Source organism: Trichechus manatus, unplaced genomic scaffold, assembly GCF_000243295.1.
Source record: "Trichechus manatus latirostris isolate Lorelei unplaced genomic scaffold, TriManLat1.0 scaffold00321, whole genome shotgun sequence".
Lineage (NCBI taxonomy): Eukaryota > Metazoa > Chordata > Mammalia > Sirenia > Trichechidae > Trichechus > Trichechus manatus.
In genome coordinates, this window is record NW_004444257.1 from 439,707 (window position 1) to 463,139 (window position 23,433).

Consider the following 23,433-nt stretch of genomic DNA (forward strand, 5'->3'; position numbering starts at 1 on the left):
GCTTCTTTCACTTAGCAATATGCTTTTAAGTTTTTTTTTTTTTTTTTTTTTGCTTGATAGCTCATTTCTTTTTAACAATGAATAACATTGAATTCTGTAGGTCTGCCACAGACGCGGGAGCCAACATACAAACTTGAGTACATCTCACCTGAATTCGGAGACCATCTGAAGAATGGATTTGACAGGTCGAACACTAATGACTCAAGACAAGATGAGTTGTGGGAGGACATCATACATGAAAAAAGTAAGAGGTCATTAAAAAGACAGGAAAGAGAAAAAAAGATCAAAATGGATGTCAGAAGAGACTCTGAAACTTGCTGTTGAACATAAAGTATCTAAAGTGAATGGAAGAAATGATGAAGTAAAAGTGCTGAACAAAAGATCTGAAAGGGCAGCTTGAGAAGATGAAGTAAAATAGTATAATAAAATGTGCAAAGATCTGGAGTTAGAAAACCAAAAGCGATGAACATACTCAGTATTTCTCAAGATGAAAGAACTGAAGAAAAAATTCAAGCCTTGAGTTACAATTTTGAAGAATTTCATGGGCAAATTATTGAATGACACAGGAAACATCAAAAGAAGAAGAAAGGAATACAAGTTTTGGTGGCAGCATTTTACCCTGTGTTGTCAACTCTTAGATGGATCTAAGAAAAAAATGTTGATTTTCAGTTTGTTCAGTTTTTTTTTTTTTTCTTTCTTATTGTGTAGACAAGGAATGATAACTTCCAAGCTCTTTACGTGTTGGACCACAAACTCAGTAAATTCATTTTTAATAGCCAGAAAATTTAGATGGTCATGATAATGTATTTCATTCTCTGCATTTTTTAAATGAAAACCATTCCACAGTTACATTGCAAAATCTATGCTTAATGGATTAATATTTGTGGCAAACTTATATGTATTTTTGCACATAAAGATAACTTGATATTATCATGGGAATGTTAATATAGCCCTGAGTTCAGCAAAGATTGCATGCTTTGTAGGCTGAATTCTAAAAGGTTTCCTAATATTCCTTATCTCTTAGGTAAACACTTTATATAATTCATGGAACTATGAATATGATAGGATCTCGGCCGCATTGTTACATTATGTTATATGGACTTAAGAAAAGATTATCCTGTTGGGCTTGACCTAATCACATGAGCCCTTTAATCTGGAGCTAGAAGTCATGGACAAATGTAGTCAGAGATTCAAAGCACTAGAAAGATTCACTGTGCCATTACTGACTTGAGATGGAAAGGCCCACATGTAAATGAATGTAGTTGGCCTCTAGGAAATAAAAGTTTTCCCTGGCTGACAACCAACAATGAAAAAGATATCTCAGTAATACAACAGCACAGAAAACTACATTCTGCCAAAAACAACAAAGAGTTTTCAAGTAGGTTTTTCTCAAAAGCCTCCAGATAAAAACTCAGCCCAGCCAAGACCTTGATTCCAGCCTTGTGATACCCTCAGTAGATACTCCAGCCACATCATAGCTGTAAGCTTAAAAATTATTTATTTTAAGCTGCTAAATTTGTGGTAAGCTAGCAAAAAGAAAACGATTACCATATGAATCAAGAAAAATATATCCAAATGGTGAATAATGTCATTGTGGTAATCACATACAAAAACAAGAAAATTATAATAAAGACAAAAAATTCTGATGTCTTTGTACTACGTGAAAATGTCCCAAAAATATGTTTTCCAACACCCAGATCAGAATTGCTATTAACATCCTCTGAGGGCTTGCTATAAATTGGAATCAACTTGACAGCAATGGGTTTGGATTTTGGTTTGAGGGGGTTAATTTCTACTTTTGTAGCAACACTTCAAAGAATAGAACATTGTCATTATATTGAAAAATGTTGTCTCATCAATATGCCATTAGAAAAAAAGCAATCTGAAAAGACACAGGCATAATTTATCACATTACCCTTAGACTTAGGCAATAGGGTGTCCTGTCCTTGGCTGTGTCCCTTTTCAAAGAGAGACGAGTGTGGGTAGTCAAGGGAATATGCTAACTGAAATCTATGCCATTCCTTTTAGATCATGCTTCAGCCATCTAAAGTCCCAGAATTTTTTGCACAAATTAACCTAAGCATGATCTCTTCCTTTAACGTTTGCTCCCAAGAATAGACCAGACACTGGGGTTCACCCTCTTAAACCTAGATGTTTGCCAAGGGACATTGTGAAAAGGGTGTGCATGGATCTTTGTTGTGTGAGTTGGACCCAGTGGTGGGAAGAGAAGAAGGGTCGCTCTACCCATGCTTCAACTTTGCAGTGTGGAACTCCAATGATTTGAATAGTTAGAAATTCAAAACTGCCTTTCTAGGTCATGTTAAACGTATACTAATGAAAGTGAGAAGAGAGAAAAAATTATTATTTTACTAGCTTATATTATAGATGTAGTCCCATATTTACACCCTTTATAATATGACTTTTTAGTTCTTCTCATTAAGAGTTTGCATCTATTTACCCACTCCTTTATTGATACCCTGGCCTAGTGATTTGCTTTGGCTAAGAGAATGTGGGGGAAGTGATACTTGCCAGTTCCAAGGCTAGGTCATGAGAGTTCTTGAGTATTCTCATTTGTTTGTACCCCTGCTTCTCCATGTGAATGAACCCAGACTAGCTGAAGGGTGTGAGACTGCATAGAGTAGAAAACAGTTGCTGCAGTGTGGCCATCCTAGACCTGATAATCCCTAAAAACCTGTCAACAGACTGCTGCTGCATGAATGACCCCAACCAAGCCCAGCTCTACAGAACCACTGAGCATAGACTCATGAACTAAACAAATACATGTTATTTTAAAACCTAAAAATGAATGCTTGCCATATTATTTATATTTTATATTTTTTATATTTATATTTCTTTTGTGTGAAGAAACTCAAAAAAATGCTCAGTTCACCCAAACGCATTGTCTTTAGTACATTCATTCTGGAAAATATATTCTGGAAGCAAAAAATATTCGTATATAAAGAATTTGCTTTGTGTTGGTATAATAACAGTTATAACTATATGGAATATCTTCCACATGTCAATCATTATACTGTTTTAGAAACAAACATAAACAACAAAAAAAGTGTTAGATACCTCACTAGCATTACTTCACGTAAGGAAACACTATAGATATATGAGTAGAAGAGACAGGGTTAAAATTCTGAGCTGAGTGACTCAAATAACCTTTTGTTTGCATCATACCTTGCTGATCTCACTAAATTAATTGGCTCTTTTTTTTTTTCAAATGCATTGTTACACTCCTATCCACTTAGACACCCATCCCTCACTCAGACAACAGCCTGTTACATTCAACCAGGCTAATAAAGGTGAAGGGAAAGTAAAAAGTCACATTCATGTGAAAGGTTGAATTAACAGAAATTCCCCAGTCTTTATAGTGTCCTTCAAATTGAAATTACATTTAACATTGATACTTGTGGTATTCTCAGTGAGTCTACTTCGTGTAAGAGTCAAGTTTAGAAAATAATACCATTATTTCAGTTCACATTAATTGAGCATGAAAAGGCATTTATGGTGACTGACAAGTACTATGTCCTGTGGAGGTAAAAATAAACAATGATTCTGCTCTCTTAAGCTCTAGCTAGAGCGGAATTTGTCTTGAATATTTGAGCAAGGAAGGATTTGAGACCATCAAGAAACTGTGACTTCTAAGAATTCCCTAAATTCCTAGGTTTTCATCATACAGATCTCACAGAAATACGGAATGTTTAAGATAGTAATGAAGCAAACACTGTATCTTTGAGAGATTCAAGAAAATCACTGTTTGTTTTCATGTGCACGTGGTAGCTGAGAGAGGACAGCTTGGATATCAGCAGAAACACCAGGACAAAAATAAGTTTGACAGTATATGGAAAATCTTAGGGATTGAAATAACTTAATAGACATGGGTCTTGTGGGTTTACTATAGGACAGAGTAGAACTGCCCCACAGGTTTTCCAAGGCTGTAATATTTACAGAGACTATCACATCTTTCTCCTGTAGAGTGGCTGGTTGGTGTGATCTGCTGATCTTTCAGTTAGCGGCTGATCCCTTAACCACTGCGCCACCAGGGCTCCTATCTAGCATTTAGTAAGTGCTAAATAAATGTTAGGTATTGATGACAGAAAATGGATTCAAAATTTAATAAATAAATCATTGCAGGTTGTTCCTTACCACATTCTAGTTGCAGACCAATCCGGGAAGGGTACCACTTTGGACCTATTCAAGAAAAATAATTACATTTAATTTTCAGGACAATTGAATACATATTTTATACATTTAGTAATTTCCATTGAAAGACAAATTAGATCTTAAGAAATGACTAAAATGGCTATCTAGTTTAGAAGTGATATAATGGTTACCATTTGTAGGGAGATCTTCTGGAATGGTGGATATTGGCTGGATGAGGACAAGAAGGGAGCTTCAGGGATGATGGTAATTTCCTGCTTCTTGATCTGTGTACTAGTTACACAGGTGTGTTCAGTGTAATCATGGTTCAAGTTGTGTGACCTATGATTTGTGCTTTTTATTTTATATAATTTATTCTTCAATAAAAGGCTTCTAAATATCCATTTAAAAGCAAAGACCTTTGATCTTATTTAATTTTTTCATACTGACACCTGAAAGTGGCTTGTTTATCTCTATCATAAGCAACACACCCTTGGTAATAAGCAATATTGACTTCTAATATTATGAGTATATTGATAACAACAGAAATATTGATTTTATAATGTTCTCCTTATACAACCTTTAGGAATAAATACAATCCTAAATAATGTTTTCCATATAGAAAAAGCAAAAATATTTGTTATACACTGCCGTAATGAAAAATTGATTCACAATTACCAAAATATGATTGTTTCCACTTGAAATAAATCTCATGCCATCATTTTAATATCTCTATAGAAACTTCATCAAGAAAAGTCTGCCCCTTCAACTCTCTCAACAGGGATTAACTGTGTCTACTTAGGAAATAAACTTAGCATTTATAGCTTTTTAGCAATGTATCCCATTGAAAGAGAGTTATCAATTGTGTATACAATCGTTTACATTAGTTTCAGTCATCTTTTCAAATAACAAAAAAAGCATTTGCTGAAATGTTATATGCTTGTGGGGGTAAGCCTGGAAATAGAATCAAGACAATTTTTAAATCGTAAAGGACATGTATCCCAAAGGGATACTTAGCATATATTAGTAGTTTATAAAATTATAATGCTGAGTGCATAGAAGTTGGGTAAATGTCTTACAGCTCAATTATAACCATGTGACAGTTTCCATTGCATCTGTTAATATCTTATACTATCTAAGATATTGAAATTGATTTGTATAACTCCTATCATATTCTGTACATGCCTTAGAGTTCTTTCTTTGATAATTGAAATGTTCATATCATTATGTAATAATAATACAGATAAGTAACGTCTTTCTGCAATTAAAATATATTTTAATAAGTAATTGTTTTTCCAAACTGGTGTTTGTGACCCATTAGTTAAGTTGCAACATAGATTTAGTGTGTCATTCTCAGCATTAAATAAAAAGCAAGAAAGAAATACAATAGAATGAAATGGAACAGAATGGTAGGAATGGAATTGAATGGGACCGGATAGAATGGGATGTGAAGGAGTGGGATGGAATAGAATGAAAGGGAATGTCGTGGCATTGGATGCAATATATCAGAGTGACTTCCAGACAGGTTAAACAATGTTTCTTGAACATTTGTTTCAATAATTTAAATTCCATGCATATATTTCTAATTTTTTAAATTTTATTGTGTTTTAGGTGAAAGTTTACAGCTTAAATTAATTTCTCATTCAAAAATTCATACACATATTGTTTTGCGACATTGGTTGAAGTCCTCACAATGTGACACACACTTCCCCTTTCCACCACGGGTTCCTGTGTCCATTCGTCCAGTTCATGTCCCTTCCTGCCTTCTCCTCTTGATTTTGGACAGGAGTTGCCCACTTGGTTTTGTACATTTGATTGAACTAAGAGGCATAGTCCTCACGTGTGATATTTTTTAGTTTATAGGCCTGTCTAATCTTTGTCTGAAAAGTGGGCTTCAAAGATTGTTATTTATTTCTTATTCTCAGACATAGTTAAAAAAAAAAGTTTGAAAGACAAAGATCCAAAATAAATGTATAAAATTTACATTTCAAGAAGTATTTATTAAGGAGCTTTTACATGAAAATGATAGTTTTTTGGATTAAGTCCTGGGAGGAAAAACATATTTTAAATCTTTGATTGTTTTTACTACTTCAAAATTATTAAATTTTTGAATGTTTATGGAAGAAGAGCTACATTACAAATTGCACTGGGAATAAACCATCTAAAATATACTGTGGGTCATATTCACTCAAGTACATACGCCAGGTGCCTACCCCTACTTTCTTTCAATCTAATACCACATTAATAGTCATCATTTTGTTTATGATCAGTATTTTCCCCATAGGATATTGGATTTCAGTGAAATTTTAACTTAAATGCATTGCTTTTATGTTTCCAGAGGTCCAAATTTAGCAACGCTAAAAGTCATCAGTAGATAAATTATGTTTTTTATTTCACTTACTGTGGCATGCAATCCATTTTTGTATACATGCAAATATATAGCTAAATAGAAATCAAGATATGCAGATTCAAGCATGCACACATTATTTAGCATGGCAATTTGTAAGACATTAAAAATCAATATAACTGTTTCTTGATTACAGATGGTAATAAATATTAACATGTTCATGAAGTATTTAGCCTATTTCATTGCTGAAAGAAGAGATATTTAGAAGAACAAATATTGGAAAAATTTCTCTTACATAATTATTATGTTTTATGGGCTAGAACTTTTATTTACTCACTTAAATCCAGGGTAATACTAGACCTCAAACCTTTACTCTTATTTTGATATACCAACCCTACTAGGTTGGAGAAATCCTAAGAGGAGTTAAGAATTAAATAAACATATTTAATATGATGGATTACCCATAGTAGACTATGAAGGTTTCTGAGGAGGAAGAAAACAATGATCAACATTCATTGTTTACATGGTAGGTTCTCTGTGGCTGGAGTGGTGAGATGAGATAAAGGGTAAATGAAAACAGAATGTGGTCCTAAGGAGTATACTACGCAGGACTGGCTCTGGTCAAATGTTTAGTGGTAGAAAAATAAAACAGTGTTCTTCAAGTTTCTACATGGTCCAGTTCAAATCATCAAGATTTCAGAACTGTATGTAGAAAAAATTAAATGCACTTGCCTGGATTGTTCACTGTGACCTGCCTATTAGACACAAATGTGGCAGTTAAGGCTAAATGGCAGTTGTAGCGAGGAAGACGCAAAGAAGGCATCAGTTTTGCATGTAATTGATACACAACAGATTTTAGAAAATAGATTCTAATATGTTTGAAAAAATAACTATGACCTATGTCAACAACATATTTAGCCAATTAGCTCCAAGACAACATAGTGTTATAAAATTTAAAGTGTATCAGTTGTATTTGCAATGACCATATATTACACTGTAGCTTCATTTTAAAGTTAAATGGTAAAGAATTCAAGATAAAAAGTATGTGATATGGATGAAAAAAAATCCAGCATTAATAAAAAAGTCATCATGCTTTAGAACTATGTAGGAAATAAAACCTAGCATAAGATGACTGTGTATAATAAGATTAGGACAATACAAAGTGGCTTAATGATATTCTTTGCATGACAATGGACTCAGGAAAAATATCACCAATAATTCATGAAGTTTTGATGGACAATAATTGAACAAAGGCAGTGATTCTCAACTTCCATGTGTTTTGTGCCTTACCAAAGGAAATGCTATTAAGAATACAAATGCTAAAATAAATACAGTTAGAAGGCCATGAAAATCCTATAGAGGAGATTAAAAAAAAAAAAAACTTTAACTTCATGAAATGAATTTAATTTAATCTCAAATATCTTCCTAAATTTCCCAAACTAATTGCAAGTGTAACTGAAAAACTGTTGCAGAGAGCATCCTTAAGAAATGTGAAAAAGAGAGATAATCCAAATAACACAAAATTTTCCATAACTTTTAGAAAGTAGAGAGACTATGGATTTTTAAAATTATGTCATTGTTATCATTTGTTGTCATCAAGTTGGCTCAAGTCATGGCAACCTTACATAGAACAGAACAAATCTTTGCTTGGTCCTATGTCATCTTCATGATTGTCAGTACGTTTGAGCCCATTCTTTCGGCTACTGTAATATTTTGAGTGCTTTCCAACCTGAAGGCCTCATCTCCCAGCACTATATCAGATAATGAACTGTTGTTATTGGCTACCATTCTGAAGTAGATTGCCAGGCCTTTCTTCCTCATCTATCTTAGTCTGTAAACTCTGCTGAAATCTGTCCACCTGATGGTATTTGAAATACTGTTTGCATAGCTTCCATCATCGTAGTAACAAACAAGCCACTACCGTACAATAAACTGACAAACATCTTAAGTTGTAGCGTAATTTAAAACACTCTTGTATTTTAATTTAAAATGTTCTTGTAAAAACTTTAGATATAACTAAATTTCTTTTTTTAATATATAATAAATTTACACTAGACCAATGAAATGTGTAGTCATGGTGTATAATGGCTTTATCAAGTCTTTTTAGCATAAATTTTCATGTTAGTCACATTTAAGTTGAAGATATATTACATGAGTAATAAACAGGTATGCCAATATTTGATTAATGGATGTGTGAAAATTAAGATGGGATTGGGTCTTCACTGAGAAAAAGTATGATAATTAACATTGATTGTGATCCTAATAAGTGTCTAGCGCATTTCAAATGTCATCCCAACTCAGAACAATCTTGTAAGGCAAGCAAACAAACCAAGAGTTTAATGTTAGTGAATTAAAGGAACTAAAAGTACAAGGTAAATAAAATAAATGGATTTTCCATAAAAAAATGAGAATAGTCTCCCTGTACTTAAATGTAATGAAGCCTATCTGAGTTTTACGTCTACTTCTAGACTTAATATTTTAAAGAAAACATATACTGGGTAAGAAACTATCCTTTGAAAATATCAAGCATCATGATTGGACTTGAAACTTTGTTTCATATGATGATTCTGAAACATTGTATATATTTTATCTAAAGAAGAAAAGATTTGGGGAAGATTGAAGTCATTTTTAAATATTTGAAAAATTGTTAAGTGGAGTAAGGACAAGGATTATTCAAAAGGACAGCTTGGCATCAACTGGAAGAAAAAAGATTCATGAGCAAGGTAAGAATTCCATTAAGATTAAAAGTAGTTAACAATTTGTTCCCTGTCATAGACATGTGTGATGTTCACAGGTAAAGGATATTTATTATACCTTAGATTCCTTTATCTGGTAGGAAGATGGAATGAAAAGCTTTTTAAGATAGTTCTCACTTGTCCAAAAAGTATCTCATTCTATACCATTATTTAAAAACAAAACAAAACAAAACCGCAATCTGAAAATTTTTCAACATTTTGTGATATTCATCTTGATATTTACTTGTAACCTTTGGTTAATGTAGACTAAACTAATAAAATGAATAGCATAATAAGCATATACAAATTTACTTTTTCAGCATAGAGTGTTCCAGCTGTAAAAGTCTTTGAAACATCTATTATTAACAATAATTTTAGAAATGAGAAAAATAAGACAAAATATGAATAAATTATTTGGCTTAATTCAATAAACAATTTAATGATTAAATCTCATCTAGCATCCAAGGCACTCTTTTCAGTTTAGTAAATTTTCTAATATACCAAGTTTTTTTATGAAGATTATTTTTAAACTGTAAGTAGTAAAGAAAAGAGGAATAACAGGAAGGAACCAAAACAGAACAGGAAGTATAAGCCTGTTTCCACTCTTATTCTTCAATTCCTTGATTGCTCTATGACTTAAATGAGACTTTTAAATTCTTGCTTCATCTCATATTTTACCTGTTATATGCATTAATGTCTTTGAAACTTTGAAATTTCAGTGGCAAATTCAAAGAATCAAAAATAAAGCATATAGCTATTAAATGATTTATATCATCTCTGGAGACTCTCTACATGGAAAGTTGTTGCATGTTTACCAAATGCATAGTAATTTATCTGTGTCTTTTTATTTTTGTAGGATTAAAATACATTTAATTGTTACATAATATATTTTAATGCCTACTATGTGCCCACTGAAAGAGATAAATTTACAATTTGAATTTTACAAAAAATACAGAGTCAATCCACCACTAGGAAAAGCCAAGGGAAATCATAAATAACATTAATGCCAGAAATCATCATATATATGAAGATTCTTATAAAACTTATCACCAAAATGCATTAAAAATAATTGATTATATAAAATATAGACTCAAAAATATGAGAAAAATTATGACACTACATAAACATTGACAAGCTTATTTGGCAAAAGACCAAATAAAATTCATAATAATAAAATGATTATACTTTGTAATAAAAATATAATGGAATAACTGTATAGAAGAATGGATCAGGCTAAAGAGAAAATTAGTGAACTGGAAAGTGGACCAGAGCAAATTACTCAGAAAGTAGAAAAAAAATAGAGAAAAATTATGAAAGACAGATAAAAAGAAATGGAGCTAAAATTAGATGACGTAGCATATTTTAGTCATTCAGAAGCAAAGAATCCTATTCAATGCAATGGCAGACTATGCATTCCAACTCATCTTTCCCTGAGAACAACTAGGAAAACATGACAAAATATTTTATAAAAATACTCACATAGTGATTACAACCATCATCTGGAGAAGAAGGGAAGACTAGGAAGGTGAGTCTAGCAATTGGAACCTCATTTTCTAGGGGTATCTGCATAGATTGGAATAGGCAACTGAGCAGGTAAGAAGCACAGCAAGGATTTACACAGATTTGCAGGCCAAAGGGAAACAAGTCAAACTTTTATGCCCAAGAAAATATGAGAAGCCCTGGTAAAATTTCAGTATTTCGACTGGTACCTAAAATATGGGTGAATCAGAAATAGACTAATCCTTAGAGGGAGTGAAGCCCAATTTTGAGTCATCTCAATCCCTGTTTGTGTTAAAATCTTCTGTAATCTTGAGTGTCCAGTCCAGTTATACACTCTAAGCAAGAGTAAATCCTATATAACAAAAACAACAACAAAAAAAAACCAAACCTGTTGCTGCTGAGTCCATTCAGACTCATAGTGACCATATAGAGATAATAATTTCATCCAGTGTCTACAAATACCTCTACCATGTTCATATACAAAATACAGGCCTCAATAAAAATAATCAGGGATGAAATAAGATAAGATATGACCAAAAGCAAAGGAAAAATCAACAAGAAATTTTAAATATGAATAGAGAATCTAGTGGTGGTGTCTTGGTCATCTAGTGCTGCTACAACAGAAATACCACAAGTGGATGGCTTTAACAAAGAGAAATTTATTTCTTCACAGTAAAGTAGGCTAAAAGTCCAAATTCAGAGCGCCAGCTCCAGGGGAAGTCTTTCTCTCTCTGTCTGCCTTCTTCTCATCAGTATTCCCCCAGACTAGAAGCTTCTCCATGCGGGGACTCCAGGTCCAAAAGACGTGCTCTGCTCCTGGCTCTGCTTTCTTGGTGGTATGAGGTCCCCCGGTCTCTCTGCTTACTTCTCTCTTTTATATCTCAAGAAATTGCCTCAGGACACAATCCAATCCTGTAGACTGAGTCCTGCCTTACTAACACAACTGCCACCCATCCTCCTTCATTAACATCATAGAGGCAGGATTTACAACATATAGGAAAATAACACAATACCAGGAATCATGGCCCAGCCAAACTGATACACACATTTTTTGGGGAACATAATTCAATCCATGACAGGTGGTTTTAGACACAGACTTAAAGATAACTATGACTAGCCTACCCACAAAATATAAGGTTGAAACTCTTGATTAAAAATCTAGAAACTATAGAAAGAACCAAAAATATACTCTGAAACTGTAAAATATAATAAGTGAAATTAAGAACTTTGTGAATGGGTTTAAGAAAAGATCATTTCAAGTTGAACAGAAAACTAGTGAACTGTAAATTAGAAGAAAATTTCCAGACTAAAGCAAAGAGAGACAACAATACGGAACAGAAAAGAGTATAAGAGACATAAGTAATATGCAACGAAAAAGTCTAACGTAGATGAAACTTAAGTACTAAAACAAAAGAGTGAAAGAAAAGTATGAAAGCTGTGTTGGAAGAGATGATGGCTAAGAATAGTACAAAACTAGCAAAAGATAACCTAACATAGGTTAGATAAATGTTATAAATGCCAAGATGATAAATACAAAGAAAATCATATTGGGTGACTTTATTACTGAACAGATGAAAACCCACAGAGACAGATTAGAAAATAAAATAAATATATAGCACCATCAAGAATGACAGTTAGACTAATAGCAGATTTCTCAATGGCAAAAATAAAAGGTATTGGCCAAATAGCTTCCAAATACGGTACATTCTAAAGAAAATGTAAAATGAGGACATTATTAGTTAGAAAGACAAATACTACAATTCATAGACTCTTTCTATTATTAGATGAGTTAGAGTCCTAGTAGTGCAGTGGTTAAGAGCTCAGCTGCTAACCAAAAGGTCAGCAGTTCAAATCCACCAGCAACTCCCTGGAAATCCTATGAGGAAGTTCAAATCTGTCCTATAGGGTAGCTATGAGTGGGAATCAACTGGATGGCAATGGGTATATTATTAGATGAACAACTGAAAGGTCAACTTTGAGAAGAAAAAATTGATTCCAGGAGAAAGAGATGAGATAAACTAAATAACACTGAGCAAAAAACATGACTATATATGGATAATTCTGTGTCAAATAACAATATATCTATGAAATTTGAGATTATAAAATAATAATAATAGCAATTGATTTGAAATACCAGTGGCACAGCTTTCAACATCACAGCAGCATGCTACCCACCACAGTACTACAAACCGATTTCAAGGGTGACTCGAGAAGACAAAGTATTATAATGAAATATGCAAAGAGCTGGAGTTAGAAAACCAAAAGTGTGGAACATGATTGGCATTTCTCAAGCTGAAAGAACTGAAGAAAAAATTCAAGCTTCGAGTTGCAAGACAAAATATTGAAAGACATAGAAAACCTCAAAAGAAGATGGAAGGAACACACAAAGTCTCTGTACCAAAATGAATGGATTGAGTTTCAACATTTCAGGAGGCAGCATATGATCAAGAACTGATGGTACTGAAGGAAGAAGTCTAGGCTGCACTGAGGGTATTGGCAAAAAAAACAAGGCTCCAGGAATTGACAGAATACCAATAGACATGTTTCAACAAATGTATGCAATCCTGGAAGCATTCACTCTTCTATGCCAAGAAATTGGGAAGACAACTACCTGGTCAACCAACTGGAAGAGATCCATACATGTGCCCATTCCAAAGAAAGGTGATCCAATAGAATGGGAAATTATCAAACAATATCATTAGTATCACATGCAGGTAATATTATACTAATGGTAATTCAAAATCAGTTGCTAGTGTACATTGACAGAGAACTTCCAGAAATTCAAGGTGGATTCAGAAGAGGACATGGAAGGAGGAATATAACCGCTGATATCAGATGGATCTTGGCTGAAAACAGAGAATACCAGAAAGATGTTTACCTGTGTTTTACAGACTATGCAAATACATATGACTGTGTAGATCATAACAAATTATGGATGACATTGGGAAGAATGGGAATTCCAGAACACTTAATTGTGCTCATGTAGAACCTGTAGACAGACAACAGGCCGTTGTTCAAACAGAACAAGGGGATACTGTTGTTGTCGTTAGGTATTATCCAGTCGGTTCCAACTCATAGTGGCCCTATATAAAACAGAATGAAACACTGCCTGGTCTTGTGTCATCCTCATAATCTTTGTTATGCTTGAGTCCATTGTTGCAGCCACTGTGCCAATCCATCTCATAGAGGGGCTTCCTCTTTTTTCACTGACCCTCTACAATTACCAAGCATGATGTCTTTCTCCAGGGCCTGGTCCCTCCTGTTAACCTGTCCTAAGTACATGAGGTGAAGTCTGGCCATCATGCTTCCAAGGAGCATTCTGGCTGTACTTCTTCCAAGGCAAATTTGATTGTTCTTCTGGCAATCCTTGGTATGTTCAACATTCTTGGCCAACTCCATAACTGAAAAGTGTCCATTTTTCTTCTGTCTTCCTTATTCATTGTCCAGTTTTCACATGCATATGAGGCAACTGAAAATACCATGGCTTGGGTTAGGTGTACCTTAGTCCCTGAAGTGATATCATTGCTTTTTAACACTTTACAGAGGTCTTTTGCAGCAATTTGACCAACCAAAAAATGGTTTGACTTCTTGATTGCTGTTTCTATGGACTTTAATTGTGGATCCAAGTAAAATGAAATTCTTAACAATTTCAATATTTTCTCCATTTATCATGATGTTGATTATTGGGCCAGTTGTGAGGATTTTTGTTTCCTTTATGGTTGTTTTTTTTTTTTGAAACTGTGTGGTTTAAAACCAGGAAATGTGTGTATCAGGGTTGTATCCTTTCACCTTGCTTATTCTATTTGTATACTGAGAAAATAATCCGAGAAGCTGGACTATATGAAGAGAAACATGGCACCTGGATTGGAGAAAGACTCATTAACAACCTGTTATATGCAGATGAAACAATCTTCCTTCCTGAAAGCAAAGCAGACTTGACGCTGTTACTGATGAAGTTCAAAGACTATAGCCTTCAGTATGGATTACACCTCAACATAAAGAAAACAAAAATCCTCACATGTGGACCTATAAACAACACATGATAAATGGAGAAAATATTGATGTTGTCAAGGATTTCATTTTACTTGGAACCATAATCAACATCCATGGATACAGTAGTCAAGAAATCAAATGATATATTGCATTGGGCAAATCTTCAGCAAAATATCTCTTTAAGGTTAAAAAGCAAAGACATCACCTTGAGGAGTAAGGTGTGCCTGACCCAAGCCATGGTATTTTCAATCTCCTCTTATGCATGCAAAAGCTGGACAATGAATAAGGAAGACTGAAGAAGAATTGATCCCTTTGAATTATGGTGTTGGCCAAGAATATTGACTATACCATGGACTGCCGGAAGAACAAGGAAATCTGTCTTGGAAGAAGTACAACTAGAATGCTCCCTAGAAGTGAGGATGGCAGGACTTTGTCTCACGTAATTTGGACATGTTATCAGGAGGGACCAGTCCCTGGAGAAAAATATCGTGCTTGGTAAAACAGAGGGTCTGTGAAAAAGAGGGAAAGCCTCAACAAGATGGATTGGCAGAGTGGCTGCAACAATGGGCTCAAACATGGCTATAATTGTGAAGACGGCACAGGGCTGGGCAGTATCATGTTCTGCTGTACATAAGGTTGCTATGAATGAGATCCAACTAATGGCACCTAACAGCAACAAGAAGTAATTTATATGCATATACAAGGACAAACACTGGAAAATAATAATGTATAAAATGGGAAATATTTGAAATTAAAGCAATCTAAACACTTTGATTATTTAGGAAAATGCAGACATATTAATTAATCTCAGGTTTTAGTAAAAGGATTTAGTTTAAAATTTTATATACAGGTTCATTAGTTCAATTTAATACGTTTATGAAATTAAACCTTTTCACAGTAACTTCCGTTTATTTTCTTTTCTTTGGAATTCAAGTTTGTATACATCTTTCTCTCTCCTATCAAGAAAAAGCCCTGCTCCAAAAGGAAGTTCTCACTTGTACAACACAAATGAAGGAACAGGAATAATACTGAGCAGAGGAGAAAGCGTTGGCAAAGGAATAGGATGCTAAATAAAGAATGTGATGGGATGACAGAACTTTCTGTTTACGTTGAATTATCTCAATATATAAGTTGTTTTTTAGTTAATATTTTTATGTGTTTCCAAACAATAAAAATCCAAAAGCTTACAGTAAATGGGAGGCACATGGATTCCCTGGTTCTCTTACATATGAAATAATCATCAAGTATTATCAAAAACTCTCCCTTTATTTTTTAAAAATAATGCCTTCTGATTTAGTATTGTTGAATCAGCTGTTTTGTTAGAAATGATTCATTCAGTTCAGTAGTACTTCACTAGAACTAAATGAACCATTTTATTCCCTGTAAACCATTTCTTTGCAGTCTTGTAAATTTCACCTACATAACTAAGTGATCAAGCAAAAAATGGAATCAAGAATGCCAGTAAGACGGTCAATGCCTTAAAACAGAATGTGTACTCGTGTTTATGTATGCAAAAAATATGAGATACATTTCCTCTCTCATCCCACCCCCTCTCCCCGGAAAGAGTTTTAACACTCAACTCAGCCCAACCAACGTGTAGAGTTTTGCTGATCCTGAAAAGAAAATTCATCTGCTAGAGAGCTGCTATTACAAAGTGCTCAAATAAGAAAGACAGGGCGCTATAACACTGAATAATCAGCAATTGCAGAGCAAGCCTTCTGCAGGGAAAAAGAAAAAAGACGTAGTACTAAAAATGGAGAAGTTAAAAGATGCGTAAACAAATACCCAGAATTATAAAATAAAAAGCAAAGAAGGGAAGAAACATAAAGCCACAAGCCAATATTCCAGCACAATACAAGACACAAAAAATGAATACTGTGGGACAGGAAGAAACTTATACAGAACTACTTCTGTAACTGAACTATTTATTTTAACTACTTTTAATCCTAATGAATTTCTTACCTTGCACATAACTCACCTACATGCTCACCTAATTAACCACCATAATCTACATTCCATCCTGCCTACATTCCCATTTTCATTGAGCATCATTACCTGTCCACCTTCCTACAACATCCATCATCACAGAGATATTTCCAGTTGTCATTTGCAGAACCACTAATCAAACCTGATTGCCCACCTCTCCATGCCTCTCAGACTCTCCCACTATACTGTAGGACACACATAATCTGCCATCAGCAAATACTTCTACATCATGAACTCCACTTAGGGAAAAAAAAAAAACTCCATAATCTTGCTTTAATATAAAAATTCCTTAAGTTTCTTTAACTGGTATGTATTCTTCACACCAAATCCACCCAATTGTGTACCTACAAGTGTGTTAGTTGTCTTCTTTGCTATTAAATGTTGCTTCCAAAATGCTTGTTCTCCATTCTACTCTTGGAATCAATATCACTAGACTTCACTACCTGATATCAGTTCTCCTTGCTGCCATCTGTGATCAACTGGTCTTTCACCTAAATCATTGATGACTTTAAAGCTCATAACATACTCTCCATTGTTACTCATTAGTAATTATTGTTGGTGACTTTGATGTCAGCTTTAATACTCTGTCCTTTATTTCTCTGATCTACTCAAATCCAAAGAGTATCTGTCTACTGTCTTCCTCTTTCCCAGAGTTTTATACTCTCCAAGAAATACGCCACCTTCAAATTGCAAATTTCAAACATTCTACTTTCTATCCACCAACCTACCTTTCCAGATTATTTATGTTAACATTTTTATCTCAAGCATTCTTTGATTTTACAAGAATTTTCCAAAAATTACCCTACCATTTTTCAAACCATAAGCTCCTTATTGCTCTCATATTTCATTCTTACCCAGACTAAATACTAAGAACCATAGCTGCAATCACAACATGACAAATACTCTCAACTCTTTTTCTGTACTCAACCTCTGTCTCACTACTTGGCCAGGTAGATGGTTAAGCTCATCCATCCTATTCCCTGTGTCTGAATCTGAATTTCTGAATGACTCCTACACAGAAAGGATTTCCCTGATACTATCAAATTGAGCAGATTCCAGTACTAACTCCCCAGGTATCTTTTTCCCCATTACACTGTCTTTGATCTTCCTATCTGAAATTATCTATGTACCTAAGATATTTAGTATACATCTCTCCTTATTATAATGCAACCTCTATGATAACAGGTAGTCATGATCATTTTGATCATCAAATAATATGTAGAGATAGAAGACTGAGTGATTTTATAAGATTTGAATAACTATATAGTTTCATTATTGAAGAGGAATTTGTTACTATATATATATATATATATATATATATATATGGTTTTACTAAAATGTGGGATTATTCTTATTAAATCCTTTCCCAACATTTTTGTGGCTAGTTAACTGCAAAGTTTTCAGTTATTGACTGTTTGAGTTTGAATTTGGGGCCTACAATTAACTAGTTATCATTTATTTTTAGCAAGTTACCTCTTTGAATCTTAGTTTCCTCATTTGTTAAGGGAAAGAAAGAAGTGAGGGTGTAACAAGCACAACTGTTAGGATTATCGTGAGAATTAAATGAGTTAGTGCATGTAAATTATTGGAAAACTATCAAGTGTTACAAGGTATTATTAAGTTTAGTTTTAAAATAAAAAAATGAGTCATTTGTATATAAATAAGTATTTCTGCTAAAACATGATATATGCATTCTTGAAACACCTCTTCTGCAAAAATCACACTCTGAAAACAACTGGAATTGTGAAAATTTGCAGTTAGGGACAGATTATTCAATATCTATGCAACTAAGAGAAATAATGATAATCATAATAACAACACCAGCACTGTTAAAAAGATGTTCCTAATAAATAAATGCCACAGGAAATATAGTGCTTTACCTTCTTAAAAAAAAAAAGGAAATTTTATGGGAAGGTATATAAGAAAGATTGAAACTGCTGAGTTACAAAGACACAAACAAAATTAACAAAGGTGTTATGTATTGAATTGTGTCCCTCCAAAATGTTTTTCAAGTTGGCTAGGCCATGATTCCCAGTATTGTGTGATTTTCCACCATTTTATCATTTGATGTGATTTTCCTGGGTTTAAATCCCACCTCTATGATGTTAATGGGGTGCGATTAGCAACAGTTATGTTAATGAGTGAGGACTCAATCTACAAGATTAGATTGTGTCTTAAATCAATCTCTTATGAGATATAAAAGAGAGAATCGTGCAGAGAGACAGAGGGACCTCTTATCACCAAGAAACAAGAGCCAGGAGAAGAGAGAGTCCTTTGGACCCAGGGTCCCTGCACTGAGAAGATCCTAGACCAGGGGAAGATTGATTGCAAGGATCTTCTCCCAGAGCTGACAGAGAGAGAGAAAGCCTTCTCCTGAAGCTGGCATCCTGAAATTGGACTTCTAGTCTCCTAAACTGTGAGAGAATAAATTTCTCTTTGTTAAAGTCATCCACTTGTGGTATTTCTGTTATAGCAGCACTAGATAACTAAGACAAAAGGTAAAGGAGAAACAGACAATAAATACTTCTTAGCCAGAGCACATGGCCAAACTGAGGCTAACTTAAGAAGTACATACTGGGATATAGCATTAGTCAATGTCTTCATATGTTTAGCTGTGTTATAAACTTTGTTTTCAGCTACTGTTTCTTTGTGGTTCAATATGGTATCATGCTCAGGAAAATTGTGTATGAACAATTACAAACTCCACATTATACTAATATTTCTGTTTCCTATTTAGCAATCATGAATAAGTTAGAGATACAGAAACAAGTAGAGCAAAACTATATAACTGAGTAAGAATAATCTCATAGTCAAAATGCAATTGTTGCACAGGAATAAAACGAGAGAAACATTCCCATCCCACCCCTCAAATTTTTCTGTTAAATCCATAGACTTTTACTCTTGGCCACCAGATTACACACACACACACACACACACACACACACACACACACACACTTGAATGTGTATGCATACTCAAAACATTTCTTCCAGACAAAATTTCATGTTTCACCAAAAAAGAGACTCTGGTAAACAGAATGTGCTGTTTGCCATTAGATGTGTTTATGAGAAAAAATTGTTCTTGTTACCAAACTATTCAACAGATATGTTTGAAGTCTCATGAAAGGAAATTTTGCTTAAAGAATCTTCCTGGTGGGCTGTTGATGCATCAGCTTGTCAATATATTAACACAAATATAATTTTTGCAGTCACAGATAAAAAATGGAGGATGAATAAAATGTCATGGCTTGTGGAGAATATTTTATTCTTCTGCTGTTTATAAACTGTGGAAACTGACTTTTTAAATGCTTAGAAACATAAACTGTGGAAGAAAGTAAATCTTCTTTAACCATAATAGATGAAAAGAGGTCTTCACTTATTTTTCATAACTCTATAAACAAACACCACCACCTGTCCATCACTTTGTCACACTGCTGTGCCTTGTGTTTTGCTGTGATGCTGGAGGCTATACCACTGGTATTTCAAATACCAGTGGGGTCACCCATGGTGGACAGGTTTCAGTGGAGCTTTCAGACTAAGACAGATGAAGAAGAAAGACCTGGAAATCTACTTCTGAAAATTAAGCAATGAAAATCTTACTGATCACAATCAAACATTGTCTGACTCATGTGATTTGGTTATGTCATCAAGAGGGATCAATCTCTAGGGGAAGACAATATGTTCGGTGAAGTAGAGGGCCACTGAGGGCAAAGAAGACTCTCGGTGAGATGGATTGGCACATTAGCTGCCAGAATGGACTGCAACATCCCAGCAATCATGATGATGATGTAGACTGGGCAATGTTTCATTCTCTTGTACATAAGGTTGCCATGAGTTGAAGTTGACTGAATGGGACTTCTCTCTCTGTCTCTCTCTACCTCTCTATCTATCAATAAATATGAGTGGAATATATGAATAAATGAAAAGTAAAGAAGTTATGTTACTGTGTGCAATGAATTTAGAAACTTAGAATTTACAACTTAGAAGGAAAACAGTTTAGGCAAAATCAGAAAAAAAATCAAGAAATCCACACATAATAAATATTTGTTTTGATTTAAAACAAAAAAACCTATTGTCGTCTAGTCAATTTTAGCGACCCTATATGACAAAGTAGAACTGCCCCATACAGTTTGAATTGTGGACCTTTTGGTTAGCAGTCATAGCTCTTAACCACTGCACCACCAGGGCTCCAAAACCAAACCCATTGCCGTTGAGTCGTATCTGACTCATACCGACCCTGTGGGACAGAGTAGAACTGCCCCACAGAGTTTCCAAGGACCAGCTGGTGGGTTTGAACTGGTTAGCAGCTGAGCGCTTAACCACTATGCCACCAGGACTCTGGTGATTTATGATACAGAAATATGAAATCACTGGTACAGTATAAGAAGCAATATGGAAGGAACCCAATTGGTGACATTCTATTATAAATCACGCATAAAGGCGCACCTGGGGTTATTTTTATTCAGATTGAGAAATAGACTGAGGTGAAAGGCCTTGCAATTGCTTATGATTTGAAATCAGAGACGTTAACAGTGAGTGTTGAAAACGGTGTAAGTACTTTCAAGCAAAATTTAAAGCACAGTTATGTGGTCATATCAGTGTAGGAGGTGTCATAAGCCAATCACTTTTGAGATATAAAAAGTGCAGATTAAGCACAGAAGGAAGCACAGATGTGGGTAAACAGATGCTATACCATGTGAAGATCGCCAAGGAACCCAGGAACAAAATCTGAAAAGAGACAAGGAACATCTCCAGAGCCAAAATAGAGGGAAATTCTTCTCCCAGTGCTGGTATCCTGAATTCAGACTTCTAGCCTCCTAAACTAAGAAAATAAATTTCCATTTGTTAAAGCCACCAACTTATGGTATTTCTTTACAGCAGCACTAAGAAACTAAGACATCATATTAAGTTCCAAATTTGAAAATACTGCACTCAACATAAATTCTTAAAAATGTAATCTTTCATAATAAAAAGTAGTTTTTATATTTAATGTACTCTGTATGTATTGAGCAGTGACTACAAAATGCCATGCTTAGCAAATAAAGGGTGAAAGAAACAAACACCACACAGCCTCTACCATTCATGAGCTTATAATATTATTGATGGTATAAAATTAAAAACCATGGGACAGTTACAATGCAACAAAATATTTAAATGTGAGAACTACAAAGAATGAAATCTAAATAACATACTGTATTATGTTGCAGTGCCCAGGGGTAACTGTGAAGAGATATTCTTGATTAGGACTCACTCCACAGATTGAATTCTAACATTTCTGGATGGGATATACCATTACAAAAATAAATAACTTCACTAAGATTTATGGAGGAAGGTAGTACAATTTACATGTGAGGAATGGTAATGTGGCTAAAAAAAAAAGACTCCCACCAAATTAAAACAATACAAAACAAAACAAACAACAACAAAAAAACAGTTGCCATTGAGTTAATTCCAACTCACTGCAACCCTGTGTGTGTCAGAGTAGAACTGTGCTTCATAGGATTTTCAGTGGCTGATTTTCAGAAGTAGATTGTCCGAACTTTCTTTCGAGGCATTTCTGGGTGGACTCGAACTTCCAATATTTCTGTTAGCAACCAAATGCATTAACGTTTGCATGACTCAGTGACCCCCACCAAATTTAAGTAAATGTTAATCCAGTTCTCAAAATTATCTTCCAGATGTGATTTCTAAAATGCCAGTAACTGAGATACCGGCCCATGAGAAATTATGAAATATTTAATATTATTTAATGATTCATCTTTAAAGAATATGGAGTGTATTTTTCGGCATTCTAACATAAAGGAAGAATCAGTGTCTACCTGTTGCACTGAGACAAATTTGGCATTTTGTGAAAAAATATCATCTATAGCCCACAAAACTATACTTTAATAAAGTGGTGAATTGAAACAGAAGGGTAACTTAGAGTTGTATTCTACTCCACAAAATATTGCCATGGCTTTATTTTCTCAACAAGAAGAATAACCAAAGGTTTGATTTAGCTTGCAATCTCATTTATCATTGTAATGCTTTCATAAAACTTCTCTCCTGAGAATATCAACTCCAAATGAGGCAGAGAGAATAAAGCAATCTTTATTTCCATTAGTAAGACTCCAAATAAGTTAGATTGTTTGGAAAGTTTTCCAGAAATTGGTGATTTTTAAAATCAGTTTAACCAGTTAAAATTTTGCATGGTTAATTCATGTAAGTGCTATAATTTGAAAAATATGTTAGTGTGGATAATGCTAAAATGGAATTAAAAATATTGTGCATGGCATAGAAACATTTTAATTAAAAAATTAGTCTAAATATACAGTAATTATGACATCTTATTTTTATGGAGGATGCTCATGAATACAATTTACAAATTATTCTAATGTAGAGCCTTATTTTAATGTAGGGTGTCCATTAGACACATTAATTTTATTAACTAATCTGCTCAAAGCACTAACATCAAAACCCTGCTATAAAATAGGTGTTTCTTTTTTTTGTAAAGCAAAGCAGCTGAATCATGCCCTGAGTAGGCCTAGAAAGGAAAATTGAACTGATGTTTTCTACCTGGAAACAATTCTGCAACTATTAAGTTAAATCTAACTTTGTTTTACATATCCAAGATGAATATTTAAACAAACATTGATTGTATGCTTTTAGATTTGGGTGTTTTTCTGGGTGCAAAAAATAATGAACTTAGACATATTATAGATAGAAAGATAGATATGTAGGTAGGTAG

At 34.1% G+C, this 23,433-nt stretch overlaps 1 protein-coding gene across 1 annotated transcript in view; it reads right to left on the minus strand.

Moving 5' to 3' along the window:
* TECRL (trans-2,3-enoyl-CoA reductase like) overlaps window positions 1-23,433 on the minus strand; it is a 161,143-nt gene that overhangs the window by 74,516 nt on the left and 63,194 nt on the right. Inside the window, exon 3 of the mRNA XM_004390708.3 lies at window positions 4,153-4,197. Within this exon, the coding sequence (XP_004390765.1) occupies window positions 4,153-4,197 (45 nt within the window). The remainder of the gene's footprint in view (window positions 1-4,152; window positions 4,198-23,433) is intronic.